We start from the raw sequence: 14,549 nt of genomic DNA, 5'->3' as shown, positions 1-14,549 counted from the left end.
GCTTTGAGTGTGTCTATAATCTAGTGCATTAAGCCAGGACATGTACTGGGTGGGTAGATCCTTCAGACTTCCTTAGTTAAGCAATTAACCTCCAATTGTTTCTTGAAATATGTAGTGGAAGTATGCATAGATACACATATGATGTCTCACATTCCTTTTGTTATTTTTCCTTTTGCCTACAGTTCCACCAATAATATTGGACACTTTGTATAGGATGCACCTCTCCTCAAGTTTCATTGTGTCTAAACGATATTCAAGAAACTTATTGTCAATTCAATCACATGTATGCTTTAATCAAAGTTAAAACATCTTGATCAAATGTTTTTCTCAAATGATGGCATTTTCTCAAACACTTCTAATAAAATGCTTCCATGAAATATGAATATTGCTGTAATTTACACAACCACATTTATTAATTGGTTTGCATACATCTTTAGAATAGCTAGAATATTAAACATATTTTCTGGGCTTAAATACACTTCCAATACACTCGTCCAGTGTAAGTAATAAAACTGGGAAACATGTTTCTGGTTTAACACCATTGTTTAAGAATGCTATAATAAATTATATTGTAAATTACATAAATTAATGTTAAATTTTTCTATTTTATGCATTATTAAGTTGTAGAATAGATAAATTAACCATTATTTACACAGTATTTCTCTTCTAGAGCAAACAAAACAGTGTGCTCCACCTCCTCAACTCCTCAATGGGAAAGTTAAAGAAACACCAAAAGAAATCTATGAACACAATGATTTGGTGGAATATGTTTGCAATACTAGATTTCTGATGAAGGGTTTTAAAAAAATTCAGTGTGTTGATGGACAATGGACAGACTTGCCTATGTGTATTGGTAATGTATAAAAAATATTCATGTTTAAACAGAAATCAACACTCTCTGTATCCATATAAACACATAAATTGCATTTTGTAAGGAAACATACTTTTGTGAAATTTTCACAGAGGTGGAAGGTATATGTAGAGAGATACCTGAACTTCATTATGGCTCTGTTGTTCAGTCTTCTGCCTCTCCCTATCACCATGGAGATTCGGTAGAGTTCAATTACATGGAAGACTTTACAATGATTGGACACAAGTCAGTTACATATCTTAATGGAATGTGGATCCCACTTCCTCAATGCATTAGTGAGAAGACACTTCTCAAATTGACAGTCAATGAAATTTAACATTTTATTGTAAAAGCTATATTTGCGAACGTATTTTTGAAATTGAGGTTTATTCTTGAAAATGACCAGTCGTAGGGGTACCTGGGTGGCTCAGTCAGGTAAGCTTCTGCTTTCTGCTCACCTCATGATCTCAGGGTCCTGGGATTGGACCCCCACATCAAGCTCCCTGCTCAGCCGGGAGTCTGCTTCTCCCTCTCCCTCTGACCTTCCTTCTCATGCTCTCTCTCTTTCTCTCAAATACGTAAATAAAATCTTATTTTAAAAAAGTCAGTTCTTCAATTATAGTGAAAGCAGACATTGCTTATAGCTCATTATATGTCTACAAATTAGCAATAGAATTTAATCAGTGTTTCTGTCCCTGATAGTAACACTGTTTTTAAGTACGAAGCTAAATTTTACTTATGGTTATTCATATGATTTAAATAGGATTTCTAATTGCCAGGAAAATAGAACTGTATTCGCATAAATACCACTTTTGTTTTTAGGTGGTACTCTTAATTTCAGGCCCTGGAAAAAGGAAGTTAATACCCACTTGCTACCTTCCTAGAGGAATCTTGCCTCTCTCCAAGTCTCTAACAATTTCCCAATCTGTTTCAAAAGCAACAAGTTAATGTGCTGAGGGTGGATGGGCTGCAGGCCCTCTCAATCAGTAGGAGAACTCCGTCAAAAGAGGAAGTCAGCGTTAGACCAGGAAACCAATCTGATGGATGACTTCACTTAGGTTGATGTATGTAAATCATTCTGACCTTTGGATGACCAAGTCTTTTATGACTAACATGGAAAATATTGCGGACCCTTTTCATTTTTCTCTTGGAATGAGTTCTTTCCCAGAGTTTTCCTAAGTCCTACATTCAAAGAGAGCTCTGAGTGTCCCGTCTTACTTATTCATCAGATTTCTAGGCATTAATTGTTCCAAGGAGAAGGCAGGGCTTAGGCACACGGTCCATGAGAGCAGAGATTTACTCCTCTTTTGTTCATGATGTATTCCCAATACCCTAAAGACTGGCAGACATAGAGCACACGTTAAACAGGAGTTTGTTGAATGAATCATAAGTTTGGTTGTTTATCCTTACGTTTTTGCTAAACACATTCCCATTGGAAGTACTGTCAGTCCTTCAAGACCAAACCTCATCTTTGTCCTCTTCTATCTCCACTAATGATCACCCCTTGTTTCACATCAGGGAAAAACCTGAAGTTATAACAGGCATGAAAACGTTCAACTTTTCACTCTTATTCTAAATTATCTGCTTCAATTATTCTTATTTTCTGATCTCAGAGTTCGCCTTCCAAAGGTTAATCTATCTATATTCAGCTTAACATAATCCCCTTACACCTATGTTAGCCCTTACTCCAATTTTCTTCATTCAGTATTAATATCGTACCTCCAGCTAGTCTAGCTGTTCACTCTTCTCCGAATGTTTATTTTCTCCTAATAAACAAAGAAATTCTTTCAGAAACCAGTCATAGCGCAATGAGAACAACCACCACCACTCCTTTTGTCCCTCAGTTACCATCACCTGAACATCTTGTTTTATCTCCCTCAACATTGTGGACAAGCCTTAAAAACAGGACTAATTCTCAGCCTCTAGTGTGTTTTGAATTAGTCTCCTTTGTTTGATTTTTTTATTACAAAATCATTACTTCTTTGGCTAACCATTAACAAATCATTAACAAAGACCTACATCAACTCATATTTTATCGAATGCAAAATGTACTTCGATCTGCACTGAATTTTGGAAATATGTATTTACATAAAAAGTTGGTATATTTAACTCAGAGTCAGTAAAAATGTACTATTGTAGCATTATAATGTTGAATTATAACGTGATCCAGTATATAAAATAGCTTTTCAAAGATTATAAGAATATAAACAGGAAGCAGGTTGGGGCTTATAGCACTCAATTACTTATTCAAAAATCTGTTCCTATTTTTTAGCCATCATGCAGAAGATCTACTTAAATATTCACATTCTGTAAGAGACGTCTTAGCTGTACTTTTCATATTGTATTACATTACCTTTATTGAAAAAATATATTTAAGCTAGCAATTTCATATATTCTACTTTCACAGATAAATGTGGGACCAAATGTAGTCAAGGTGATGACTGTTCAGTATGTAGATCATCCTAAAAAGTGAGCCTCTTACACTTTTCTAATCCCCAAAGTGCAGGAGCTATTTATGATGGACATTGTCCCAGAAATATCCAGGACTGGACATAAGACTTACGTTCATACATAAGAGCCCATCTCATGCCATATGGTCAGTAGTAGGCTGGTTGGTGGGATTTATGGGCTCAGATGTTTATTTCATTATACTATTGACTCTAAGCTATTTTTTTTTATTCTTATTAGTCTTTTCAAGGGAATATTTTCATTTTATAGCAACTGATGAACTTGAAAAATGTAAATACAGCTTGAATAGAAAAGAGGTACAACCATTAAGTAAGACTGTATATGATCATAACGAGAAAGTAAGTTATAAATGCAGAGGAGCAACAAAGCTGAAACTCTCAACATGCATAAATGGGCGATGGAACCCCAAACTAAGCTGCATAGATAAGCTCTTGTTTTCAAAAACTTACTCTATTTCTTCCTAACTTGTAATTTTAGTACTTTTGTGTCTTTTAAAATTTTTTGCTTATGTATCACTACACATAATTTTTCAGCTGGGAGGAAATTCAGAAACTAGCCCAAACACTATTCCTAAGTATTAATTGCATCAGTACCTTAGTCGGCTATAAAACAAAACCCAGAAACGTGGTGGCCTTAAATTAACATCCAATCAGGTAGCTGTAAGAATTAGCATTTGGGTTTTCTTTGAGGCTGAAGAGGGCACAAAGTTGGTGTCCCCCTCCTCCCCTTCAAGTTTCCGTTCCCAGAGAAGCCTCCAAATGTGCTGCAAATCTGAAGTCTGTCCCTGGAGCTGACATTCCAGGACAGGTAAATAGGCCTTTGTCACAGCAAGCCTGGGGGTGTGTTTCAGTTGGCTGTCTGTGGAATGCCCTGGAGGTGGTAGGAATGCCCTGGAGGTGGTACCCTGTCATGAATGACCTCCCCAGGGTTACAGTCCTGTGGGACCCAGAAAGGCAAGCCCATCTGGCCAGGAGAGGCAGGAGATCAAGGAGCGTCCCCTCTGTGGGCTGAGCATGCTTGCCAGCTTTAGCGAGGCAGTGGGAGAAGGCAGGGAGGGGGCCCCAGGAGAGCCCTGGGCGGGAGTGCACCCGCGGGTGGTACCAAGGAGGAGAAAAAGTGTCAGCATCTCCACGGCGGAAAGAGTCCCAACAGACCTCTGCCCCTCAGGGAGATGTTTTAAGATTAGCAAATGAATCTCCTTCTCATGTGTCTAGGTGTTTCTCCAACTCCTCCTTTCACGTGGTCCCCTGAGGTTCCTGACTCGCAGCGCCTGGGTGGCTCAGTGGGTTAAGTGACTGCCTTCCAATGCCCTCATGATCTCAAGGTCGGGGGGATCGAGCCCCACACCAGGCTTTCTGTTGAACTGGAAGTCTGCTTCTCCTTCTCCCTCTGCCTGTTGCTCCCCTTGCTTGTGTGGCTTGTGCTCTCTCTGTCAAATAAATAAATAAAATCTTAAAAAAAAAGAAATCTCAGTTCTCTGCAGCCCATTGGGTCTCCTGGATGTGAGACCCTTTGGTTTTCAAAGCCAGGTGTTTGGGGGGGGCTCATCTTGCTTTTGCCAGTCCCAGAGTTTGGGGTGCTGATGTGTGACACGGACCTCTCTCTGCTCAGGGAGAAGCTTGTGTGGGAGAACACCTGACTGTGTGTGGCCCTGCCAGGGGTGGGGTTTCTGTCCCTACTGGGTCTCTGACTCTCATACCCATCTGGAAGTGGCCTTTTCACTGTTTATTGTGAGGGAGCTATTCAGCTAGAGGAAATTGTTCCATATACACCTGTGAGTCTCTGGGAGGTGTGAGGTCAGTTTCTTCCTATGCATTTGTCCTCCCACTCGAATCGTGCACATTGATTTTATACTCTGACACTATACCAGTTGCATTATTCATTTTAGGTACTATTTTGTAGATCTGTTGCAATTTCTATAAGCAATTATATCACTGAAAATACAAGACTTTATTTTTGCCGGTTCATATTTATTTACTGACTAGGACCTCTGGTAAACTGTTGAAACAAAGCGACGAAAACATACATCTTTGTCCCATTCCTGATCACTGGGAGAGGGTATTCAACATTTTACCACAAGTATAATGTCAGTTTAGGATTTCTGTAAATGCCCTTATCAGTTTCAGGAAATTGCCTTCTATTCTCACTTAACTGAGAAATTTTATGATCACCAATGTTGAATGTTTTTAAATGCTTCTTATGTATCTCTTGATATGATAATATGACTTCCTTAATTCTGTTAATACAGTGAGGTATAGACATGAATCTTGGGATGTTGAACAAATCTCTCTTCCCTAGAGTTAACTCTACTAGATGGTGACATGTTATTCTTTCTACATTTTCATGTACTCGATTTGCTGATATATTTTTAAGTTTTATATCTATATGCATGGGGAATATAAATCTATAGTTACTTTTTCTTTAAATGCATCTCCCAAGTTTTCTTATTAGGATTATCGTGACCTCATAAAACAAAATGAGGACTGCTTTCTGCTTCTCTGTTTTCTGAAAGTATTTATGTAATTTTATTATAACACATTATTATTTTATTATTTTTACCTTAAATGTTTGATAGACTTCACCCACAAAGTCATCTGATACATAATTTGCTTTTTTGGGGGAAGTTTTTCTTGATGAAGAATTCAATTTGTTTAGTAAGTAGTGAAATATTCAGATTTTCTTCTTGTCTTTTGTCAATGCAAGGAAGTTGTATTTTTGAAGAATATCTCTCTTTTATCTAATTTATGAAGTTGATTGGTGTACAACTATTTTAATAGCCACTTAATATTCTATCTTCCTTTAAATAGTTTATTTGTTGGTATCACTTCATTCATTCTTGACATTGATATTTGTTTCTCTCTTATACTTGATTACTCTTCCTGGGTTTTTTTTTTTCTTCAGTTTTATTAATATTTCCAAATAACCAATTTTAACACTTAGTTTTCTTCATTTAGTCTCTCATCTATTTTTTAGCCTTACTAACATTCATGGTCTTTTCTGTGTTCTTTTTTCTATTTGTCTTTCTCAATTCTCTCTCTTCTGTGGACTTAACTGTTTTTTTTTTTTAATTCTAATTACGTTGGTTTTAATTTTATATTTCATTTCTTAAGGTAGAAAATTGAAACATGGATTTAAACCATCCTACTTTTTAAAGAGAAATTCCATTTTTCCCTCGAAGTACTACTGTAGCAGTCTCAAAAATTTTACATGCACTTCATTTTCATTTAATTCTATCTGAAATGTTTCCTAATATTCCTTGTGATTTCTTCTTTAATCTGTCAGTTATTTACAGGGTTTTTTTTTTTTTTTTTTTTTTTTTTTTTTTTCCGTTTTTTTTTTTTTTTTCTAAATAGATTCATTCTCCTTTAAGACTTTTTTTGGTGGTGTGATTCCTGTACAAAGTACTGCAAAAAATAATGACAATAATAATAATTTTAAAAACTAGAAATAAAATAAATATAAATAATTAAGATACAAAAATATAAAGAAGCTTTTTTTATTTAAAAAAAAAGCATAAACAGATGATTAGCAGAATAGTAATTTTGCCTTTAGGGAAATTTAGTTGTTAGACCAAAGTCTGGAAAATGTATCAGAGGAAGTACTAATTACGATTATTAGTGCAGAAGTGGTTAAACATCAGATACAGAAGAAACTCTGTCCTTGATACTGCATTGAAAAAATATGCCAAGATATTTAGAACAAATAAGAAAAAGGTTTCTTTCAAATATAAAATAAATATAAATATAAAATACTTCTACACTTAGAAAATATGAGAAAGAGAAAATATAAGATAGAAATAGAAAATATTAGTTACATGAATGAATTGTATTCAGTCAAATATTTCTCTGCATTGACTACAAAATCTCGGGTAATTGAAGGGACTGACAAGACTTCCCCATGTACAATCACATAAGGCCTTTGATGAAATAAACGCACTACAGGAGAAAGCAAAATCAAGGAATCATAAAGAGGTTCAAAAGCCTCCAAGTAGAGCCATCCAGAGTCTTCCCTCAGTTTTGAACAAAACTTGCTTTTGTTCAAAACATGCTTTGTCTTCAGATTAAGAGCTGCCACGATATATGTGTGGTATCTCAGTTCTTTCGGAGCTCAAACACAAGTTTACAGAGGAATCATGTGTCCCTGCTGGTCATGCAACTGAAGCCAGCCTGTCTGATCTGTTCAAGAGGGTGCATTTCATTAACCTTCCTACCTCTCAACAGTGTAGGCAAGCTAGGAAACAGTATCTCCAGAGAGTTTTGTAACTTTAAAAACACAGTTTAAGGGTGCCTGGGTGGCATAGTTGTTAAGCGTCTGCCTTCGGCTCAGGTCATGATCCCAGGGTCCTGGGATCCAGGCCCCACATCTGGCTCCCCGCTCAGCAGGAAGCCTGCTTCTCCTTCTCCTGATCCCCCTGCTTGTGTTCCCTCTCTCTCGCTCTGTGTCTCTCTCTGTCAAATAAATACATAAAATCTTAAAAACCCAAAACCAAAAACACTATAAATCATTAAGGATTTTTTCTTTTTCTTCTTAATTTTTTTCTTAGCCAAGAATCTGTAACTGATAATTGTCATTTGTTTCAATTTATATCAATTGATAATTGATCGTTAACTATATGTAATTCTTCCTCTGACTAATTAACTTCTATTCCACATCTTGTGAAGGTTTTAAACCAAGCACAATACATTTGATTATGGATATAAGTATTTATTTAGTGCCTCTTACTGCGTGGACAATTCAGTTAGAACCTCCAAATGGTTAGAAATCATTAAAATAAGTTTTACATAAATTATGCAAGATTTATCACAGAAAGAATAAAACAGTTACTACAAGACGGTGAGACTATAAGCCGCATGTGATATATTAAAGTGCTCTACAAGCTGATGAGCATAACATGTTTAGATATAGACCATAATGTCATTATTTGATCACTAATGGTACATTACTACTGAGTTTCCTGTTTAATTATCTTTGTAATATGTTTAACTTGTGATTTTTAATCAAGAAATCTAATTTTAATATTTTTAGAAGTTAGCACGCAGCCGTGCCCCCCTCCACCTCAGATCCCCAATGCTCAAAATATGGCAACGACGGTGAATTATCAGGATGGAGAAAAAGTATCTGTTGTCTGTCAAGACAATTATGTAATTCAGGGTGCAGAAGAAATTGTGTGCCGAGATGGAAGATGGCAGTCAATACCACGCTGTGCTGGTCAGTAGCCCATAACTTGCTTTATAACATTCTTCCAAATGAGGTTAACGCTCCTCAGTGCTTTGTGTAAAGGAACAACATGAAGGCCTTTCTCTAGATCTGTTTCACTTTACCTCGAAGCAGTAAATTACAAACTAAGTATATAAATCAATCAGTATTCTTTCTGCTGTGAAATGAACAGACAACAGCTTTGGGTTATTGTGAAAATATCATAGAAAATTTCTGCTTCCGTCTATTTTACTCCTCATAATGAACAGGACAAGAATGAAAGGGGCATAGCAAACAAGTAGATAATAGCACAGATTTTATGGAGATATATATGCTTGCAAGTTTCAAATGTTTTTCAGGTTTTCAGTATCTAATTTGTCCAAGTTATCCTTATTTTAAAACCCCAAGTGGTATTTGATTGCACTTTTCAATTTATACACTGTATCTATACCTGACCCTTTGATCTCTGTTCTTCATACAGAATAACTTGGGTGTCCTCATCTCCTGTTTGTATCTTCAGTTAATCATCTTCTCCTTTCAACTCTAGTACTCTTTAAAGTGTGTTAATTCTTCATTTATTGTCTAAGGAAGTGCCTACTGTGTTTGTTTTTCTAAGGGCCTAAAATCACATTCATAAATAGGATGACTGCAAGCCAAAATTTGGCATCAAATGATTTTTCACTATTATTTTCTTGTGGTGTACAAATTCATATTGAATTTATATAATTTTTAATATTGATTTTACTAAAAATGGGAAATGTCCAGAAAAATTCTCATTTTCATAGGAGCTTAAATCTTATCAAAAGATATTTATCTCCTTTTCTTCAATCTTATATGTAAATTTCCTAAATTGGCACTCTTTCATGACAGATTAAGTGTTGATTTTAAATCTCTCTTATCCTGTTCATTGATTTGCTACTCAAAATGATCATTACGTTAGAGATGCTATTTTTTTCTTTCTATTCAGCTATTTCCTGTGAGAATCCACCCAAAGTAGAAAATGCTATTATACTAAATGAGAAGCCTAGTTATCTACCTGGTCAGACTGCACGTTATGAATGCATCAAACCTTTTGAATTGCTTGGGGAAGTAGAAGTGACATGTTTAGACGGATATTGGTCACAACCGCCTCGGTGTGCAGGTAAAGTATCTTATTTCCCCTCGGGTTTTAGAGAATATATTAGGGACTAAATATGTCAATATAAATAAATATAGTGACATACTTCTTATGGAATTTTTTTTTCATCTCAAATACAATGGTGGTGCTTATAATACAATTATTTTTTTCTTTTTGTGGACTGCATAGTGATAATTTATATTTATTTTATGGAAGATTTGACCACATTAGGACAGTTGGAGTCATGGAAAGTTCTCTCTCTCTCTTTATCCCTCTCTCTCTCTCTCTTTTTTTTTTTAAGAGAGAGAGCACATGAGTGTAAGCAGTGAAGGGAGGAATAAGGGGAGGGAGAGAGAGAATCTTTAGCAGACGCCACACTGAGTGTGGAGCCCAACACTTGATCTTACGACCCTGAGAGTATGACAAGAGCAGAAATCAAGAGTCAGACGTTTAATCGACTGAGCCACTCAGGTGCCAAGAAAATTCTCTATCTTAAGTGTTAAGAAGCTCAGTTATTTCCTGAGGAATAAATGTACTAAACATATGTTGGGGGGTGGGGCCTATTTCACTTTGAGACACACAATCAATCAGCAGCTGGGGCATATCATGGAATGTGATATAAATTTGGGCTCCTTCAGCATGTGGACTATAAAAAGGTAGGTTTCTAGCTGAGGTCAACCAGAGAATTCATATATATAGGAAAAAACTCTGAGAACCTGGTCATAACACACTCCAGTATTTAGAGTTTTGGAAATATTATAGGAGGACATATTATAAGGAGATAGAAGTATTATAAAGAGGAGATATTATAGCTGGTTGTTTTTCAAATCAAATTTTGCCTGGCATATATAGTTTCCAGTCTTTTACTTGAGCCCATGTATGTTTTCACATTGAAGTTAATTTCTTTTAGTTGCCATACACTCAGCTCTTGTGTGTCCACTCTGCCACCCTCAGTCTTTTAACTGAAGAATTTAAACCATTTACAGTTGGAGTAATTATTGATAGATTAATGGCTGTGTCAGTGATTTTATTTGCCTTGTGTTTCTTGACCATGTTTCTCACTCTCATTTCTTTTTTTGACAATTCTTTGGATTTTTTTTGGAATATTTTAAAATAATCTCATTTTCATGTGTCTTTATTGTTTTGGTGCATATTTCTTTGTATAGTTTTATCCATGGTTGCTCAAGGTATTAAGATGCACATATATAGCTTGGCACTTCTCCCCTTGGTTTTGACATTTTACCACTTCGAGTGATGAGGAAAACTTACTTCCACTTAGGGTGGAATGGACCCACTTAGGGTCCATTTACTCACCCCACATTTTATTTTATTTTATTTATTACTTATTTATCGAGATAGAAAGAGGGGGAGGGATTGGAGTTTTAGAAGGAGGAGAGAGAAAATCTTCATTACACAAATGTGTAATTCTTTCACGTTAATTAACAAAGTTGATGTTCCTTTTGTAATAGAAATGACAATCAATAAACAAGGACTAGAGATCGAATAGAAACTGCAGTATGTTATATGTAACAAGAAAGTTTCCTTGTTCCTATTAGCTATCCATCTGCCCAGTACTGATTCGGGAGGAAAAACACTTTTTAACACCAGAATATGGTAAAGAAAACATATTTGTTAATGCTTTATGTATGCTTTTATGTGGTATGAAAGGAAAGGTTTAAAAGTGTGATTCTCAGTTTAAGTGATTAAAATTTCTTCAGTGGGGGTGCCTGGGTGGCTCAGTTGGTTATTTTAATGTTACATATTTTTGTAACATATGTAATGTGACCTATCTTAACGTTAGGACTGCATCTTAACCATTGTTTATTGTTTAAGGGTATGCCTTCTACTCAGGTCATGATCTTGGGGTCCTGGGATGGAGCCCCACATCAGGCTCCCTGCCCAGAAGGGAGGCTGATTCTCCCTCTGCCTCCCCCTACTTGGCCTGTGCTCTCTCTGTCTCCCTGACTCTCACTCTCTCTCTCTCTCTCTTTCAATAAATGCATAAATCTTTTTTTTAATAAAATAAAATTTCTTAAATGAATCATTTCTGTCAGCAGAAATCACAAGTTTTGATATTGCTTTTTTTATTTGCTTTATTTTAACCTGTTTTTCTTTGGTCTTTCAATAAATCAAATATTTTTTTTTAAGAACCTAGTGGAAAATGTGTGTCTCCTCCATCTATTGACAATGGAGACATTACCTCATTCCCACTACCAGCATATGCTCCAGGATTGTCAGTAGAGTACAAATGTCAGGCCTTCTATGTACTTCAGGGACCCAGGACCGTAACATGCAGAAATGGAAAGTGGTCATCACCACCAAAATGCTTAGGTAAATATTTCAATATTCTCATGGATCCTGGGAAAATCAGTATAATAGAAGTTTTGCTGTTATTAATAGACTTGTCATGGGTTAACAAACATTCATTGAATGCTGACTACCAAGTACTAATGTGTAACGAAATAAAGTTGGAAGAAAAACCTCTGTTTCAAGCAAAAGATCTTTTAATGAAAGAACTTGATTTCATTGATACTATGAATCTTTGATTATAACATTTAATTATCACAGCTTAAACATAGCACCTCATTTTGCATCACTCACCATTTAAAGTGTTTAAAATGGACACGAGGGTCTTTCAATGAGTTGGTTTGAAAAAGGTTTCGGAAATGAAGCTCTGGCCCAGTGTAGAAGATTCTACCTGAAAGTCTGAAATTCTGTTTTCAATGTTTTATGTTCTGTTTTTTTTTTTTTTTTTAGCACCCTGTGCAGTATCAGAAGAAATCTTGAGAAGACATAATATAAGATTTCGATGGTCTTATGAGAAAAAATTATATTCTCCAACAGGGGATATGATTGAATTTGAATGTCTTCGTGGATATCGTAAAAAGACACCAATGCATACATTCCGAGCCATATGTCAGGATGGGAAACTGTTATATCCTGAATGTGAATAAAACAATGATTAAGATGCAGTCCTAAAATTAAAATATGTACATTTATTCAGAATTTTTCATTCTCAATCCAATTCTCAGTTTATTTTTTCAAGTATTGTGTAACTCACTTATATTCATAAATCAGAATTTGTATTGAATATCATATGCATGATGTGATGATAATAAGAGGGATGAATAAATCACTTCTTAAAAGCACCTCATTAAAACTTGGCCAACCAAAATGCTTTGTGCTCTACTCATAAAATACTTACAGCAAGAAACTAGATTCAGTCACTCCAGTGCATACTTCCATCCATCTTTCCCTCTAACTTTCTCAAAGCTTCTTCCATTAATTCTGGGACTGAGACTCTCTGTTCAGAGGAAATGGGAGAAAATGCTTTTCTCCATCTTTAAGGTAATTTCACTTCAAAAATACATAAAAGCCTAACTATGTCGTACCTACCTGTAAGTAATAAGATGTCAGTAGTTATTATCTACTTTTTCTTATCTACCAAATGATGAAATGCAAGATCTTCTACAAGATGGATATCTAGCACACATAAAAATTTGAACACATCATAAAGAGAAATTAGAATCTAATTGGGTACATAACTGGCACACTATAACATGACAAGTGACCAAAAAATCCTATACCAAGTATAAACACACACACATACACAGAGTATAACTTGATCCCACATAAATGTTTATAAAACAAAGATTGTCGGGAAGTACAATAAAATATTTATAATAATTATACTTGAATTCAGAAATGCTGGGCTAAGAGTTTGTGGTTAACCACGGAATGGGAGAAAATATTCACAAGTGAAAGTACAAAGGGCTGATGTCCAAGATCTATAAGGAACTCTTCAAATTCAACACACACAAAACAGATAATCATGCCAAAAATTGGGCAGAAGACATGAACAGACACTTCTCCAATGAAGACATACAAAGGGCTGATATCCAAGATCTATCAAGAATTCCTCAAACTTAACACATATAAAACAGATAATCACATCAAAAAGTGGGCAGAAGGCATGAACAGACACTTCTCCAAAGAAGACATACAGATAGCTAACAGACACATGACAAATGTTCATCATTACTAGCCGTCAGGGAGATTCAAATCAAAACCACACTGAGATACCGCCTTACACAGTAGAACGGCCAGAATTAACAAGACAGTAAACAACATGTGTTGGATAGGATGTGGAGAAAGAGGAACGCTCTTCCACTGTTGGTGGGAATGCAAGTTGGTGCAACCACTTTGGAAATCAGTGTGGAGAGTCCTTAAGAAATTCAAAATAGAGCTTCCCTATGACACTAATTACACTACAGGGTATTTACCCTGAAGAGACTGATGTAGTGAAAAGAAAGGCCATCTGTACCTGAATGTTCATAGCAGCAATGGCCACAGCCGCCAAACTATGGAAAGAGCCAAGATACCCTACAACAGATGAATGGATAAAGAAGATATGGTCCATATATATTATGGAGTATTATGCCTCCATCAGAAAGAATGAATACCCAACTTTTGTAGCAACATGGATGGGACTGGAGGAGATTATGCTGAGTGAAATAAGTCAAGCAGAGAGAGAATTATCATATGGTTTTGCTTATTTGTGGAGCATGAGTAATAACATGGAGGACATTGGGAAATGGATAGGAGAAGTGAGTTGGGGCAACTAGAAGTGGGAGAGACTATGGACTCTGAGAAACAAACTGAGGGTTGGGAGGGGAGGGAGATGGGGGGTTGGGTGAGCATGGTGGTGGGTATTAAGGAAGGCACCTATTACATGGAGCATTGGGTATGGTGCATAAATGAATTCTGGAACATTGAATAGAAATTTTTAAAATAAATAAAAATTTAAAAAAAAAAGTGTTAGTGTTTAAGTCCTTAATGCTCACCTGTATTTTCCATGTTTTCTGTCTTTGTATCACCTTTGAACTACAATAAAGATGGTTATTTTATTTGGGTGCC

At 35.8% G+C, this 14,549-nt stretch overlaps 1 protein-coding gene across 2 annotated transcripts in view; it reads left to right on the top strand.

The window, feature by feature from the left end:
* Positions 1–12,781, top strand: part of LOC132025684 (complement factor H-related protein 5-like) — a 35,248-nt gene extending 22,467 nt beyond the window's left edge. Inside the window, exons 4-8 of one of the 2 annotated variants that reach the window (XM_059413306.1) lie at positions 671–853; positions 8,345–8,527; positions 9,483–9,656; positions 11,781–11,963; positions 12,390–12,781. In XM_059413306.1, the coding sequence (XP_059269289.1) occupies positions 671–853; positions 8,345–8,527; positions 9,483–9,656; positions 11,781–11,963; positions 12,390–12,586 (920 nt within the window). In that variant the 3' untranslated portion in view covers positions 12,587–12,781. The remainder of the gene's footprint in view (positions 1–670; positions 854–8,344; positions 8,528–9,482; positions 9,657–11,780; positions 11,964–12,389) is intronic. The other variant, XM_059413307.1, reaches the window with a different exon arrangement.
* The last annotated feature ends 1,768 nt before the right edge of the window (positions 12,782–14,549 follow it).

This window comes from Mustela nigripes, chromosome 10 (assembly GCF_022355385.1).
Source record: "Mustela nigripes isolate SB6536 chromosome 10, MUSNIG.SB6536, whole genome shotgun sequence".
Taxonomy (NCBI): domain Eukaryota; kingdom Metazoa; phylum Chordata; class Mammalia; order Carnivora; family Mustelidae; genus Mustela; species Mustela nigripes.
The sequence above is the reverse complement of the archived record's forward strand: the minus strand, read 5'-3'. Positions and strand labels throughout refer to the sequence as shown.